This window comes from Eriocheir sinensis, unplaced genomic scaffold (genome assembly GCF_024679095.1).
Source record: "Eriocheir sinensis breed Jianghai 21 unplaced genomic scaffold, ASM2467909v1 Scaffold37, whole genome shotgun sequence".
Lineage (NCBI taxonomy): Eukaryota > Metazoa > Arthropoda > Malacostraca > Decapoda > Varunidae > Eriocheir > Eriocheir sinensis.
Window position 1 is genome coordinate 822723 of NW_026111687.1, and position 16536 is coordinate 839258.

The 16536-nt window shown below is 42.6% G+C and overlaps 2 protein-coding genes across 2 annotated transcripts; one reads left to right on the plus strand and one right to left on the minus strand.

Annotated features, from left to right (window-relative positions):
- Positions 1 to 1562: 1562 nt before the first annotated feature.
- LOC126991945 (tol-Pal system protein TolA-like) lies at positions 1563 to 3081 on the plus strand. Its single transcript, XM_050850619.1, has 2 exons — positions 1563 to 1768; positions 2611 to 3081. The coding sequence occupies exons 1-2, from the start codon at positions 1617 to 1619 to the stop codon at positions 3050 to 3052; spliced, it is 594 nt and encodes a 197-aa protein (XP_050706576.1). The 5' UTR covers positions 1563 to 1616; the 3' UTR covers positions 3053 to 3081.
- LOC126991944 (putative nuclease HARBI1) lies at positions 2824 to 6530 on the minus strand. Its single transcript, XM_050850618.1, has 4 exons — positions 5147 to 6530; positions 3712 to 4026; positions 3528 to 3579; positions 2824 to 2969 (listed from the first exon to the last, which is right to left on the minus strand). The coding sequence occupies exons 1-3, from the start codon at positions 5983 to 5985 to the stop codon at positions 3567 to 3569; spliced, it is 1167 nt and encodes a 388-aa protein (XP_050706575.1). The 5' UTR covers positions 5986 to 6530; the 3' UTR covers positions 2824 to 2969; positions 3528 to 3566.
- Positions 6531 to 16536: the final 10006 nt, after the last annotated feature.

Below are 16536 nucleotides of genomic sequence, written 5' to 3' on the forward strand. Positions count from 1 at the left end.
TATATATATATATGGGGTAAAAGGATCATTTTATAGTACCATGCCAGTATGTATGGGCAGGACACGAAGTAATGGGCTTAAACTTGGATAAATTCAGATTCAACAGGACATAGGCAAAAATTGGTTTAATAACAGGGTTGTGGATGAGTGCAATAGGCTTAGTAGTCTATGTGGTGAGTGCCAACACAATTGTCACATTAAAAATAGATTAAATAAGTTCATGGACAGCGATACAGGTGGGTTAGATACACGGGAGCTTAGGTCAAAGGAGCGTTTTGTATAGGGCCTACTGTCCTCTTGCAGACTCCAACATTCTTATGTTCTTATGTTCATTACTTCCTTATGAACATCACTAGCTCTTCATAAATCTTTTCTTCAAATGTTCAACAATCATGGAAATGCTTTCAAAATCCAATTCATGACTATTTATTATTGAAAATAGGGATAATATTGACGAAAGAGTAGCCTTTGGCGGCGGCTGCGGCACGGTGCAGCTGCAAAATATCTCGCAGAGGGTTTAAGGTGGGAGAGCATATTTAAATTTCTCCAACCGAACTTTACGACCTGCTAACGGGGGGGCATCACCCCCCTCGACGCCCCCTTTTAACCAGGGGGGGCTGCACCACCCCATGGACCCTCCCCACATATATATGTCTTATTTCTGTGAGGAAGTATTTCTCGCAACGCCAGCTGCACCGCCGCCAGAGGAGGCTACGCTTTCGTGAATATTATCCCTTATTTTCAATAATAAATAGTCCTTGAATTGGATTTTGAAAGCAATTCCATGATTGTTGAACATTTGTAGAAAAGATATATGAAGAGCTAGTGATGTTTCATAAGGTAGATAATGAAATACTGGCACGGTACTAAAATGAGTCTTGTGTGTGTGTATATATATATATATATATATATATATATATATATATATATATATATATATATATATATATATATATATATATATATATATATATATATATATATATATATATACACAAACATGGATATTTATAGAAGTATGTTGCAATACCCATACTTGTTGCCATCAACAGACAACTGCTTGATGGAAATCAATCACATTGAAATAGTTTTGTATTGAAAGAAACAGGATGCTATTTGCCATAAATTTGCCAGTTTAGTTTATAAATCAGTTTAAGTTTGTAATGAATATTATGTAGAGTCCATTCTTACCCTTATTACTTGTACTTTCTTTCATCAGAGATGCCTGCAAGATAAAGTATGAAAGAGGAAGAAATGCTCCTTTCTAACACACACAACCTTGAATAGTGGTGGGAGTGCAGCAGTTATTTTTTTTTATATATAATTTTGTTTTACAACAAAAGAGTTGGCTCAATGGCAACAAAAAGTGTAGAAAAAAAGCCCACTAATTGCCGCTCTCACAACAGAAGATAGTATAGAGTAGTCAAAAGAGAGGTCAATTCCGGGTGGAGAGGTGTCTTGATACACTCTCGTTGAGAGAGGTCAAGTTAAAGGCAGGAGACAAAAACAAGTTTTATAACATCTCAGTAAAGTACCTGTCATAATCCACTTTAGCATTACATTCTGAGAAGACACTAATGTAGTGCTTTAGTAGTAGGGGAAAAAGCAAAAAATACATGAATTTTTATTTTTTCCCAGGTGGCGGCCCTCCACCCCCTCCCCTTGACCCCATTGATGAGCTTGTAGGGGACATTTTGGGGCAAGACAGCAAGGTCATCATGGGGTTTGAGGAGATTGATGACCTTGGACATCAAAGGACTGTCGACATGTATGTATCTATTTGTTTAATTTGTGAAGTACACTCTTTAGTTCTATTCTTCTCATTTTTAAATATGTTCAGTTCTGCTTAGCAAAAGTAATAAAAGCCTGTCATTTGCTTCAACCAGTATGTTACAAAACACTAGAAACATAACTCATCACTTGGAAAGAACATATGAGAGAGATATCTTTACTGTTGGAATAGATTGTTTAATTAAAGGCTTTAGTTCAAGTTAACTATACCTGCAGGTAACGTCAAAGCTACAGCAACTTCTATCAATTGATGCAATCCTACCTTGGTTCATAGTACTTCTCAATTAAGGTGTATTCAATGAGTTCTTGGCCTACCTCAGAATGAGGAAAAATAGAGCAAAGGTTCACTCCACTTCTTTTTTTTATGTTTTAACGTAACCACCTTTGAATGTGATGCACTTCTCCAATCTCGTCTTCAATTATGAAATTCCGTCCCTGAAGAATGGTGGGTGAATCACTTATGAAAAGTCACCGTGTAACTCAATAGAAAATGCTGAAAGGATGCCAGCCCATGCATTACTTGTTGGAACCTATACCAACATGTTACAGCATTGGCGGGCTCCTGTCTCCACTCCTTCTTTGTTAGGCCGAGAACTCATTGAATCCTCCTCTTAATATCAATCCCCGCAAAGATATGCAACTCTTCTAGACCTTATTGATTGTCATTAATTTAGTATGAGTATGCCTTCCATTTCCATAACACTATGCCATATTTACTCCCTAGTATATGAAAGGAAAAAGATACCCTATGGCAGATCTGCATTAGTTTATAACTGCTCATTTGTACACTCATTCCATGACTTTTTACATTACTTGCAGTGAAGACGCAGCAGAGCCAGCGAGCCAGCTCATTGTAGGTCAGGGAGGTGCTGAGGCACCAACAGTAATAATTGTGCCTGAGCCCACCCTGCAGCCACAGACTGAGGGGGGTGCCCGGGGGAAGGTGCCAACTGAGGATGATGCAGCAGCTGCTCAAGCAAAGGTGGCAGCTGTTGAGGAGGAAGCTGTAGCTTCAAGAGCTACAGCAGCAGCTGCACAGGCTGGGGAGGAGGCTGCACGGGCCATGAAGGCAGCCGCAGAGGAGGTGGCGGCTTGTGCTCGGGCCTTCACAGGAGCTGCAAGGGCGCAGGAGGCAGCTGCAAGGGCGCAGGAGGCAGCTGAAAGGGCACGGGAGGCAGCTGCCAAAGAAAAAGCGGAAGCCATGCGTCTTAAACAAATTTTGCTGAAGTTACAAATTGAAAAGGAAAGGAAAAACAAATAATATACCTAATAAAAGTAGACAAGGATGCACATAGTTCTATGATTGTGAAACCTTAGTTGTACTAATTTAATTATGCTTATGCAGGAATGATACAGTGTACAAATGCACTGGAAAAAGAGATTAAAATGAATGTGTAAAAAAAATGCAAAAAGAACACCAATGGAGAATAAAAAGGCAATGTGTGAAGAGCTAGGAAGGAAGGTGAGAAAAGACTTTCGGAATAATAGGGAGATGTTCTTGAAGGAAGTGAAGGGAGCATGAGAAAAGAATGAAAAGGTGTGTATGAACTATGAATGTAAAGGGTGTGAATAGGAATGTAATTGTAAGTGTATAAGAAGATTGAAGGAGTACTATGAGTGTTTTTAGAGTATTGACAACAAAGAGAGGAATGTTAATTTGCAAATGTTTACAAAAGGAATATGGGTTATAATTGATTGATAGATTGATTACTTTATTAATGCAAGTGGAACATTACCTTGGCATGTACTTGTCCAGTCGTGCTGAGGAACGGGTTTCAGTCTCCATTGCTAGAACGAAAAACAAATTAACTAGTAGGTAGTTTCATAATAATAATGATACAGAATAATGCAGATTCTTAAGAAATGAGTGTTTCCCAGATTCAATTCGAAAAACATATATGTATAAAATATCCAACTTACTGGAAATGCAAGTTGCAGAATTCATCTCGATACAGGCGACCTTCATTCCGCTGACCAGCTGGAAGTGGCGGCACAACTTGCACACCTTCAGGTTGTGCCATGGCAAGATCCACTTCTTCAGCGTTAGGTTGAGCCGCATCGAGAGGAATGGGAATATTCCTGTCCTTGCAGATGTTGTGGAGCATGCCGCATACATGTATCAGCTTGCACACCTTCACCGGGGGAGTTACTCGGACCTCGCTGTGTAGGACATGAAAGCGGCGCTTGAGCTGTCCTATTCCCCGTTCCACAACACTCCGTGTCCGTTTGTGGGCCCTAAAAGAAAATACAAATGATAATGGCAGTCAATATTAAGTACTTATGTTCCATTAACTATGGGTAAATTCACTACTTGCCATACCTAGCTTGACTAAATTTGATTTTGCTTGACTAAATTTGACTGTCCTTGACAATTTTTTTTCAGTTTAACCCGGTAGCAGCGGGGATCATGTTTCTTAACCCGAGAACGTCGACAGACCCTTTTTAGGGCTTTGATGAGTCGTGGCTGTGGTTATGAGAGGAGTACTCTGATGTACATTCCATGCTCTTTTTTTAGTCTCAAAATGTAGAGTAATTTTGTCATTTCTCAGGCACTTCCCGGCTTTCCCATAGCCAAAGCCCACGGGTTAATGGTCCCTCCAAGCGAGAAAAATGAGAAAAAATCACCCCTCACACAAACCATTTCATAATATATATCAGAGCATTTGTGATCAGATTATGTATCATCTATTTTGAGGGGTTTATATCATGGCACAAATTTGGCCTGTCGCTGCTACACGGTAAAGCCACAAATTTGGCCCGTCGCTGTTACCGGGTTAATTACATTTTTTAAATTGAAATCTATTTTTAAAAATTTGAGTCAACTTTTGTAATTTGAAAGTCAAGTGTTTTAATTTAAAAGTCAACTTTTTAAATTTGGTCAACTTTTTTACTAGGAAAATCAACTCTTTAAAATTCTGACATTTTTTTTCATTTAAAGATCTTTTTCTTTAAATTTTAAGGTGAAAAGGTGTATTATTTTCTTTAAATCTGATGTACTTATTATTAACGTCATTAATTATTATTTAAGCTGATATAATATGTGTATTATTTGTTGCCAGTTAATCTAGATTAGGTTGAGTTTTTTCCTGATTTATTTGCTATTTTCATTTTTTTTATTATTCTAAAATGAACTTAAATAATTAAGTTTTTTTCAATCAGTCGAAACTTAGCCTAACCTATTATCCGAACTCTGTATATAATAGGTAGCTGTTGTGATTGGCTCAGTTTGCTAATTGCACCTGGTAGTGCGTGGCATGTCAACTCTTACAAAATTTTTAGCGGATCTCACATTCAACATGTTTATTGTAAGAAACTATACTGATACCCAAAAGAAAAATAAAGACAATCTACTCACCTATTATAGCGTGACTGAGGTCCAGGCAGAGGTCGCAGGTAAGGTGTCAGGAGCCATGGCTTGCTGGGATAGCCACTGTCTCCCAACAAGTGACTACCTGGTGGCACATGCCCTCTCTGGAACAATTCTGCCACTCCACAGCCATTCAAAATACGTGCATCATGCACTGAGCCAGGCCACTTCGCTAGGATATCCAGTATTCGATAGTTGGCATCAAATATGACCTGCACATTAATACTGTGATAGCCCTTGCGGTTGACAAACACGTCTTCCTCCTCCTTTGGTGCCACAATCCTTACGTGTGTCCCATCAACGACACCAATAACCCCGGGAAAATTTGCAATGGTGAGGAAGTCTGCCTTGTTCGCCTCAGTAACGTCTTGGGTGGTGGGGAAGCTGATGAACTGCTTGAGAATATTGACGTTTGCAAGGGCGTCAATGGTCTGGGTGATGGCTCTGCTGATGCTGGGCTGTGATGGGCCGAGGTCGTCGCTGCTACACATTTGCATTTTTCCCGTGGCAAGATACCGTAGTGTGATGATCACCTTCATCTCCGGGGTGAGTGGGTTTCTCCTCTTGGTGTCACTTGACAAGGCTTCCCTCACAAGATTAGTGACGTACAAAATACCTTCCTTGTCAAATCTGTATCTTCTGATAAGCTCAGCATCGCTGAGCTCGTTCAGTACGTCTCTTCTTCGAAAAGGCTGGGGAGCGTGTTGACGTGGGGCTGCCATGTTGACGCGCTTCTGACGGTCATAAGCAGAGTTATGACAGGGTGAACCCGACCTCAGCGTCCCGCGCAATTTTATGGTCGTCCATAAGAGTTTATGGTCGACCATAAGAGTTTCTGACGGAGTTATGTCTGAAATGCGCCATTTTGTTCCGCTATGACCGTCAGAAGAAGTTATGACGGTATGTAGAATACGGGCCCTGGCCTTCAGTGCCTTACCAAAGCTGAAGGGGTAAGGTTGTCGCTTCCCGGCCTCCCAGACACACACGCGATTTATTCTTTTTTGCCATTATTTCTCAAGCTGTAATCATGGGAGGGGTAAAGAAGCACGTGTTGAAGATGCGCAAGAAAGCGGAGACGGCCAGGGAGTGTAAAAAACGAAAGTTAGAAGAGGAAAAAGACATCAGTGTTCCAGCCACGCCACCTGCCTCCACCGCGGCGACTCCAATCACCTCCAACCCAACAGCCTGTACTCCAAGCACGTCTACCCAAAGCACCTCCACTCCAAGCCCCTCCACCTCATCTGTTAAAAGGAGAAGATTAGAAGTTTGTCAGTCGTCACAGATGCTAGCAGTTGAAGATGAAAATATTATATTTAGAAAAAGTTACCTGCAAGAAGAGGCTAACCTCCGACAAATTGTTATCTGCATGCCTCCTTGGAAAAATACAAAACGTGAATGAGCACTTGCATTCACGTATCTGGCGGTACTGCTCAAAGTATAAGAATGCAAACAAAAACATTCTGGAATATGCTATTGGGCAAGCTGTCTTAGAGTACAACGTCGGGTATGAAGACGGATTTGTGCTTCCTCTCTTTGCACCACCATACACTCAAATACAGCAGTCATCCATCAAAATACGTGGCAGGAGGCGTGAGTGTATGCGTGTGGTGAGAAAACGTAAACAAGAAAGACATGACAGGCGTGACTACGGTGCAGGAGAGTTTTAAATATGGCGACACATTCTTTTTAAACTTTAAATGGCTCTCCTGTAAAATTCATTTTTCCAACCATTAGTGAGCCATATCTCTGGTATGAATTGACCGATTTTGTTAATTTTTGCTTATTTTTGAAGAGAATAAAATTTCCTTTTATTTGGTTAGCTTTTAATAAAGTATACTATGACTGACATTTTTGTTTGATTTTTTCTACCACAATTTTACAGCATTTATCCATAAGTCAAAATAAAAAATCATTTAAAAAACATAGATGAGAGTTAGATGAAATATGGGTTTACCAAGCTGTTACCAAGACTCTAATCTTTCATTTCTTGCCAAGCTAAATGATCTTTCATTTCTTGCCATGCTAATTGATATGGAAAGATTGACTTTAGCGGTATGTATTTTTTTTTTATAATATCATATTCACTATAAAAAAATATTCATTACACCATCTTCGGTGCATGGGAATTTCATAATATTTTCAGGATATATACTCTATTTGAAGGTGTAAGTATACATAAGTTCACTAGATAATTGAACAATTCTGAAAACACGTTCACCTATAAAACCCGGTAGCAAATCCTAAGGGCTACTGACAACTGTGCGTGCGGTGTCACCCTCGAGATGCATATTATTGATACTGCCTGTCGGAGGCTCTGCCCGAGCAGGTGAAGCTAAGCGCTACCGACAACATTGCGTGCGGTGTCACCCTCGAAATGCATATCATCAATACTGCCTGTCGGAGGCTCTGCCCGAGCGGGTGAAGTTAAGGGCTACCGACGACATTGCGTGCGGTGTCACCCTCGAGATGTGTCAACGCCCGGAGAGTAGTCACCATCACGTAAAGAGAGAGGGATCGCTGCATTGAAGGCTGATTGCAGCTTATGCCGTGTAACTTCTCATAAAAGAGAGGGGGTTGCACGAGCTGTCGAAGCTTTGCCGACGATTATGAATGCTGCACGTCGGATGCTCTGCCCGATGCAGCGGTAATTAACAAGCACGCGCTGTCGATGCTCTGCCGACGATTATGAATACTGCATGTCGGATGCTCTGCCCGATGCAGCAGTAATTAACATGCACGCGCTGTCGATGCTCTGCCGACGATTATGAATACTGCACGTCGGATGCTCTGCCCGATGCAGCAGTAATTAACATGCACGCGCTGTCGAAGCTTTGCCGACGATTATGAATACTGCACGTCGGATGCTCTGCCCGATGCAGCAGTAATTAACATGCACGCGCTGTCGATGCTCTGCCGACGATTATGAATACTGCACGTCGGATGCTCTGCCCGATGCAGCAGTAATTAACATGCACGCGCTGTCGAAGCTTTGCCGACGATTATGAATACTGCACGTCGGATGCTCTGCCCGATGCAGCAGTAATTAACATGCACGCGCTGTCGATGCTCTGCTGACGATTATGAATACTGCATGTCGGATGCTCTGCCCGATGCTGCAGTAGTTAACGTGCACGCGCTGTCGAAGCTTTGCCGACGATTATTGATACTGCATGTCGGAAGCTCTGCCTGATCAGACGGAAACTAAGGGCTACCACGACATTGCGTGCGGTGTCACCCTCGAGATGCGTAACCGTAGTTACCATCAAACGTGATTTTTTGCCAGTCTGCTCGTATTAGCTTTGATATAGAGCTCACTCACACTGTCGGGAAGCTCAAACGGTCTCTTCGCGGCTATGAGTGGCTTGGACTGGCTATCATGACTACCATTAATAATAATAATATTATTATCATTTCATATTATGTTATTATTGTGTTTGCCAATGCGATCAGCCTTCAATGCAGCGACCCCTCTCTCTAACTTCGGTTGTAGGTAAGCTACTTGAGGGCATAATTAGAGACAAAATTGTGAGTTACCTTGAAAGCCACTCATTGATTGGGGACTCACAACATGGCTTCCGAAACAAAAGATCCTGCCTATCAAACCTATTAACCTTTTATAACGACCTCTTCACTGTTTATGACGTAACCAAATCACTGGACGTAGTCTATCTTGATTTCCAGAAAGCGTTTGATAAAGTCCCGCATCATAAATTACTTTACAAATTAAAGCAAATAGGTATTGACGGTCAAGTAAACCAATGGATCGCGAATTGGTTGAGCAACAGACAACAAAGAGTAGTGATTGACGGATTTAACTCAGAGTGGGCGCCTGTCACTAGTGGCGTCCCTCAGGGCTCGGTCCTTGGCCCAGTGCTCTTCATTATTTACATCAACGACGTGGATGTTGGACTCAATAACCGCATTAGTAAATTTGCAGACGACACAAAGATTGGTAACTCGGTTCTCACTGACGAAGACAGGCAAAGCCTCCAAGAGGATTTGCACAAAATTTCAGCTTGGTCGGATAGATGGGAGATGCCCTTTAACGTAGACAAGTGCCAGGTCCTTCAAGTTGGAACGAGGAATAAGAAGTTCGAATACGAAATGCGCGGCGTTAAACTCAAAAGCGTTCAATGCGTCAAAGACTTGGGGGTCAAAATCGCGTCAAACCTCAAATTCTCACAGCAATGCATCGATGCAGCAAATAAAGCGAACAGAATGTTGGGCTTCATTAAAAGAAACTTTGTATTCAAGAATAAAGATGTAATACTCCCGCTCTACAACAGTTTAGTCAGACCCCACTTGGAATATGCGGTACAGTTTTGGTCCCCCCACCATGCAAAGGATATTGCTAAATTAGAAGGTGTTCAGCGTCGGGCAACGAAAATGATCCCTTCCTTGCGCAACAAATCCTACGAAGAAAGGCTTTCTTCCCTTAACATGTTCTCTCTTGAGAAACGTCGCCTCCGAGGAAAACTGATCGAATGTTTTAAAATACTTAATGGTTTCACGAATGTAGACAGATCAACATTGTTTATGATCGATGACAGTCTGCGCACGAGGAACAATGGCGTAAAACTCAGATGTAGACAAGTAAATTCAGACTGCACCAAATTTTTCTTCACCAACGTTGTAGTGCGAGAATGGAATAAGCTTCCACCATCAGTGGTCCAGTGTAACACGATTGACTCCTTCAAAAATAAGCTCGACCGTCACTTCCTTCAACTTAATATCAACTAGAGTAGAAGTGCAACGTTTTGGAGTCTTCTGATTAATGTAAAATCACTTAGGTTTAAGGACAGACCACCAAGTCTGGACCATGGGGTCTGTGTGGTCTGATTTTCTATGTAAATCTATGTAAATCTCTCTTGGTGATGGTAACTCCACTCTCCGTGCGATAACGCATCCCGAGGGTGACGGCGCACGCAATATCGTCGGTCAGAACCATCCTCTCGTTTCGGAGCTCTGAAAAAAATAAAATAAATAAATAAAAAATAACACGCCCAAAATGATCCCTATGCTGAGGCTAGACAGCGTAGGGGCACGTCCCCCGGTTGGCAGATGGGGGAGCCCTCTTGAAGGGTTCACCATTAATGGTGCCGTGGACCACCTTAGCCTACATGAGAAGAAAAACTCTGACTCCAAACCACCTACTTCGCGTAGCTTAACATTTTACTCTGCTATATGGAAACTTTGAACATTTTATCTTTTACCCCACAGCTTACAGGGTAAAAACGTAACCAGGAAAATGGATTCTGAATCGAGTGTTGACCGATTCTTGCGACGACAATTCGTTCACTGTGGAGGGATGTGTTAGTTCTCAAAAGAGGTTGAGGCAGTCATTGTCCTTCGAGGAAGAGGAAGCAACGAGAAACTTTCTCAACGATTTGGAGAAGAGACGGAAGCCGCACGCTCTTGACTTGGGAGTGCCATGTGAGTACACACACATATGTGCTATTGCCCATTCAAATTCTGACTGTCTTTACCTACGGGTCTCTTTTATTGCAACTGGCAGCGGTGCCACTGCTAAGGAGACCTGTTCATCTGACCTAGACTCCACCAAGGAAGGTATGAATACGGTGGCTGTTATATGAGTGGAAATATTATGATTATCGTATATGCATGAGTGTGTATGTGATACAATTCCTATCGCAACAGGCTCATCCTCTGATTCCTCCAATGCCTCAATCAAACTGACAGCAGCTCAAGTAGACGCAGTGGCCTCTACCAGTAGAGACATTCCCGAGGACATCATGAAACGATTAGATCTGCCCCGGAAGTCACGGGAGGAACACGATGAAAACATCTTTGGGAAGGGTGGGAAACCCCCAACTCTGAATGAAATCAGCGAGTTGTTCTTCTAAAAAAAAAAAAATAGGGCTCATGAAAGAGAACTGTCAATGTTAAAACAGAAGCAGTCAGTTTGCCTAGAGGTAGCAGAGGACTTATGGGGGGCTGTGAAGAAGGTACAGGCCGTGAAACTGAAAGAACGACTTGGGAGGCACCGGGCCCGGCCAAGGTAACGCACTACCTTCAGCAGGTCACTGTGAGTATTTCTGAGTTTCACACACTTTGACCAGTTGCTACAAATTGTTAGGAATGACATTACAATGCATGCATATTAATTCACTCACTCACTTGTATCTTCTTTGCAGGAAGCCATGCCCATTAGGTGGCTGCAGTGGCAAGACGATGAACTTGAAACGCCACTTTGCACAGTGCCATCGGTACCTGAGCAAAGATGATATAACTCAAATGCTGGTAAAGCAGAAAGAGCTGACAAAGCTTCTGCAAACAGCCGCCAAGTCGCAGTATCCCACGAAATCCAAGCAAAAGAACCGATACTCTTTAACAAGGTGCAGCGTGTGTGACAAGTCAGTCAAGCGAATTGACGTACACGTCACCAACGTGCACCTTATGAAAAGGAGATCAGAGGAATTTCGCAGGAGTATGAAGACCTCCCAACAGCTCTCTTAAGGGGAAGAGTTGTTAACTGTGAATGTATCTAGTGGAGACATAAAGGTCACAACATGTGACGGGATAAGGCTTTTGCAGACCACTTTCACAGATACTTAAAAACGTACACATCCCTCGTCGATGGAACTCTAAAAGCTGAAATTCGAATGGTAGAGGATGTTGTAAACCACGCGGTTGGAGATGAAGTTCTCAGCACAATAAATGGATCTACAATATGCAAGCAATTTGAGGAATTGGACAAACCACTTTGCTTTCTGTAAACCAATAATAATGCCTGCTCTGCCAATTATGTAAGGAAGATCGTGTCAGGATGCACACGTGCCACTGAATGTATGGCTACCTCATCCGAGAAGCTTTACCAGATCGATGCAGAGGAAAAGCAGGACGTGAGCCAACGTCTGAAGGCCATATCGCGTGAGTATTCACAAATTTTGTAAATGTAAATGGCTGTATTGTTCTGTTTCATAGAAATACTCTGGCTGATGGGGTACTTTTATCTTTAATTTGCAGTGAAGTACCAGAAAAAAGAAAACATTGAAGCTATCCAGAGGCGGAGGAAGAAGGAGGAGCAAAACATTGATCTCAGCGTCGTACTCGAGATTCTACAGGCTCCTTATTTAAAGATCTCACTAGAAGCAGCCATCGCCTGCGTTGAGGACGAGGATCGTAGGCCTTGCTCAATCTCTGATCTCTGATCTGAAGTTTTGGGTGGATATAAACTTGATATGCACGTTGACTGGAACTGCATTTCTTTCAATGTTTGTTTTTTTATCAATTAGATCGCCCTCAACTCCAGAGGCCACCCAGCAGGAGCAGTCTGCTGGTGGACATGAAGCTGAACCTCAACCTGAAGATGGACCTGAATTAGAGTGCGTAAAAGCAGAACTGGTTTCATGTTATGAGCCATCAAAACCTGGAATTGTTTATAACAAAATTTAATCTCCTTTTCTGGAGCATCATCTCGGGCTCCGTGGCGACTGGGTTTCTAGAAGATCTCAGTGTGCTGTTGTCTATGCAGGAAACCAGTCCTTTGACGTCTACCAAGGACTTCAGTGTGGTGTCGTCGGTGCAGAGCACGGTACCATCCACTTTCACCAGAAAGCTGGAGACACCTCAGAAAAAGCGCGACACCGGAAGAACGTAGATATAAAACAGGCTGTCATAGGATGTGATAGAAGCCAGGGGAAAGGTCTATTCATCGTAAGATGGCATGACGTAAAAGCCTACCTGGCGGAACGACATCCCGTGTACTACGACTGGAGTCCCAACAAGATCAAGGACAGGTTCAAGTACCTCAACCGTTTAAGGAAATCCCGCTCATAAAGTGTCAAGGAACAATTACTTCTTTGGAATGAATTTCAATCTGCATATAAAGTAATCCGTGTCGAAAAGTGTCAAGGAACATTAGACTTGTTTGGAATGAATTTCTATCTGCGTATAAAGGAATCTGTGACAAAGTGATAATCGGACTTCTTTTGAATGAATTTAAGGAAATCTCTCAAAGTGTCAAGGAACAATATACCAATTTTGAATGAATTTATATCTGCGTATAGAGGAATCGGTGGCATAAAGTGATAATCGGACTTTTCTTAAATGAATTTAAGGAAATCTCTCAAAGTGTCAAGGAACAATATACCTATTTTGAATGAATTTATATCTGCGTATAAAGGAATCTGTGACATAAAGTGATAATCGGACTTCTTTAGAATGAATTTCTATCTTAGGAAGTATGTTTCATTATCCTCATCATGCATTTCAATCATCCCTCATCATACGTTAGGTAGTGTTAAGCTACGGTAACACTAGTCACTATTACCCCTAGGCTGGACGATTTTGCCTGGGCTTGAATCCAGCCGTTAGCCTGGTTTACAACGCAAGTGGTCACACAGAAGCATGCCCAGTCCAGCCGACTAAGCTCTTCCGAGAAGCCCAGATGTAGACAAAGGACGACAACCATGGATATAGGAAGCGAGGAGGCCTGCGCCAATACTGTTGAGGCCCTACAAGAGGCTATATATGGTCTCTTGTGGCCATAAAATTGATTTTTCTAGGTATACCATGGTGACTTCGTTGGCGTTGGCTTGACGAAGGCCTGTGTTTGTTTACATCTAGTTATCAAGTCAATCGACTGTGAAGTTGCTGTGTTTTATTAATTTGTGTGCCGTTAGTGATCATTAATTATAAAGGAAAACTAATAATTTCATTATATAATAACATAATATTTATATATTTTATTATATAGGATAATTTGGTTTTAGTTGTATGCTTGACTACTACAGTATATCAATACCTCTGCTGCGCCCTACCGTTGCCAGATTGTCGTACTCAGAGCATAGTATTTACCGGTTTCTGACGCCTGACTATTGCCAAGAAACATCAGGAATTAACTATTTTAACGGTAATTATAAGTGAATCTCCTTATTGGGGACCATGAGACAGTTTTCGGGTCGGAAGTAGGTAAATATAAGAGGCTGAGTAAGACAATCTGGCAACTGGGAGAACAACGATCCAGCGCGTCCACTCAAATTTACCCTGGGCTGGGCGGCTTTGGCTAGGCTGGGCTAGTGTAACCGCGGCTTTACTAATCCTTTTTCTCCACAGCCCTGGCACGGCTCTGGGGCTTTCCCCACCAGAGCATGGGACTGGTAACCTTGACGTGGTGTGCCAGCTTAGCTACCTTGTGTGCTGCTCGGAATATGGAAAGATGTCCTGTAACCTTCGGGGAGCTATAGCCACAAGGATGCTACTAATGCCAGCTTCAGATCACTATCCAGGCTGGAGGTTTCGTCACGCACCACGATAGCGAAATCCTCCATTTCGAGCCTTGGCACTTTGTAAGACTTGAAGAACAGATTTCATGTGTGTCAAAACAGAACACGTCTTCAAGAGCAGAAGCGTGACTAGCGTTAAGACTATGTAAAGTGAGTTTACTAATCCGTGGCCGTGTGCTTGCTACTACGACAAGCTAGATATGTTCCCTACAAGTGATGTGAAAATGTTTCCTAAGCCACGGCCAGATCACGAGTTGGACTCGATTTCGCCAGCAGGTACCCACAAGTCGTGAGCAAGTGCTCATTATTGTCGACCTCTGGGTACTGCCAGGACCTCACACACCACACACACCACACCCTCCTTGCTCAAGGGGGGACAGTAACCACTCCTAGTCAAGGGAAATAATTCGACCTGATCGGGGCTCGAACCGCCGCCTGTTTGGCCGTGAAGCCTTACAGCACGGCGCTCTAACCGACTGAGCTACCGGAGCGGCCTGATTTTTTTTTTTTTTTTTTTTTTTTTGTGTGTGTGTGTGTGTGTGTAAGGGTGTGTGCATCAGGGATACTCTTCTGGGAAGCTTGTTTCCCACATTTTACTACTTAGGTCAGTCACCTTTACGGATGAATCCACACTCCTTACATATATAGCTATTTACCCCAGTATGTATAAGGGTGTGTGCATCGAGGATACTCTATGGGTGGATTGTTTCCCACATTCTACTTTACCAAGGTCAATCACCCTTCCGGATGAGTCCCACACTCCTTACAATCATAGCTCTTTACCCCAGTGTGTGTAAGGGTTTGAGCATCAAGGATATTCTGCTGGGTGGATTGTTTCACATATTCTACTACCAAGCTCACACTCCCGGATGAATCCCATACTCTTTCCATTCATAGCTCCTTACCCCTGTGTGTGTAAGGGTGTGTGCATCAAGGAATCTCTTCTGGGTGGATTGTTTCCCATATTCCTTACATTCATACCTGTTTACCCAGTGGGTGTAAGGGTGTGTGTAGGCAGGGTAAATACTCTTCTGGATGGATTTCCACGCTCCTTACATTCACTGTTCTCTACAACAGTGTGTGTAAGTGTGTATACATCAAGGGTACTCCTCTGGGGGAATTGTTTCACACATTCTACTACCAAGGTCACCCTTCCGGATGAGTTCCACACTCCTTCCATTCATAGTTCTTTACCCCAGTGTGTGTAAGGGTGTTTGCATCAAGGATACTCTTCTGATTGAAGTGTTTCCCACATTCCTTCCATTCATAGTTATTTTTACATCAGGGTGTGATTTCTGAGGTCTGCCCTTCATGGCAATCACAAACGTAAGCTCCCCTTTGCTGAAACCGCCTATATACACGTATTGAATACTCTATTCCTACCAAGAGGCGGAGTTAGAAGGTAATTAGACGAAAAAGTATGTTATTCCTTATGTGTCCGATAATGCTGGTATGAAATCTGGGCTTATTCATGCATATTTGGGGTATTTTTGAGGGTGGGTAAAAAGGGCCATTTGTGACGGACTACACAGGGTACCTCTCCAACTTCAAACCCTAATATTTCCTAAACTATATGGTACTCTACATTTTCGGAGCACGACATGATTGCTCTCAAAGAGGAAATTATGATACACTGGTCGGAAACGATGTGGCAGTTATATTTCAGCACCGGGTAATTTGTTCCATTCTGGCGAGTCGGAATGGACTATTTTACCCTCCCTGTGTATTTTCAATGTTTTTTTTTTCGTAATGGAATTGCTCGTTCCCTATGTGGTGAGCATCCGATGAAATTGCATATATTCCATGAAATATCACTTTGGGCGCTTTAGAGTGCCCGGATTTGAGCTTAGGAAGTCAAAATACACCTTGTCCAGTTGTAACGGGCTTGTCGGGGGGCGTTTAAAGGGTGTTGATTAAGACTTCAGCTTCCTTAAGGCGAATTATATTCGTAGCCTTTATGTACAAGAAGCGACGAGGCGAGAGCGACTGTCGTTGTGTGTCAGTCGGACTCTCGTGAAGGAGTGGCGAGTTACAGGTTGGAAAATAATTGTTACAATTGGTCACGTATGTCAAGGTGACCTCCACGCACCATCGGAGTGCGAAGTATACAAAACTGAGACGGTAAACACT

What these genes read in the sequence shown, in the direction of transcription:
- LOC126991945 (XM_050850619.1), top strand. Translation starts at nt 1,617, where the DNA reads ATGAATTTTTATTTTTTCCCAGGTGGCGGCCCTCCACCCCCTCCCCTT. An exon ending in CATCAAAGGACTGTCGACAT is followed by an intron (nt 1,769 to 2,610) that starts GTATGTATCTAT and finishes CATTACTTGCAG; the next exon opens with TGAAGACGCAGCAGAGCCAG.
- LOC126991944 (XM_050850618.1), bottom strand. Translation starts at nt 5,985, where the DNA reads ATGGTCGACCATAAACTCTTATGGACGACCATAAAATTGCGCGGGACG. An exon ending in CCTCAGTCACGCTATAATAG is followed by an intron (nt 4,027 to 5,146) that starts GTGAGTAGATTG and finishes ATTTTCTTTTAG; the next exon opens with GGCCCACAAACGGACACGGA.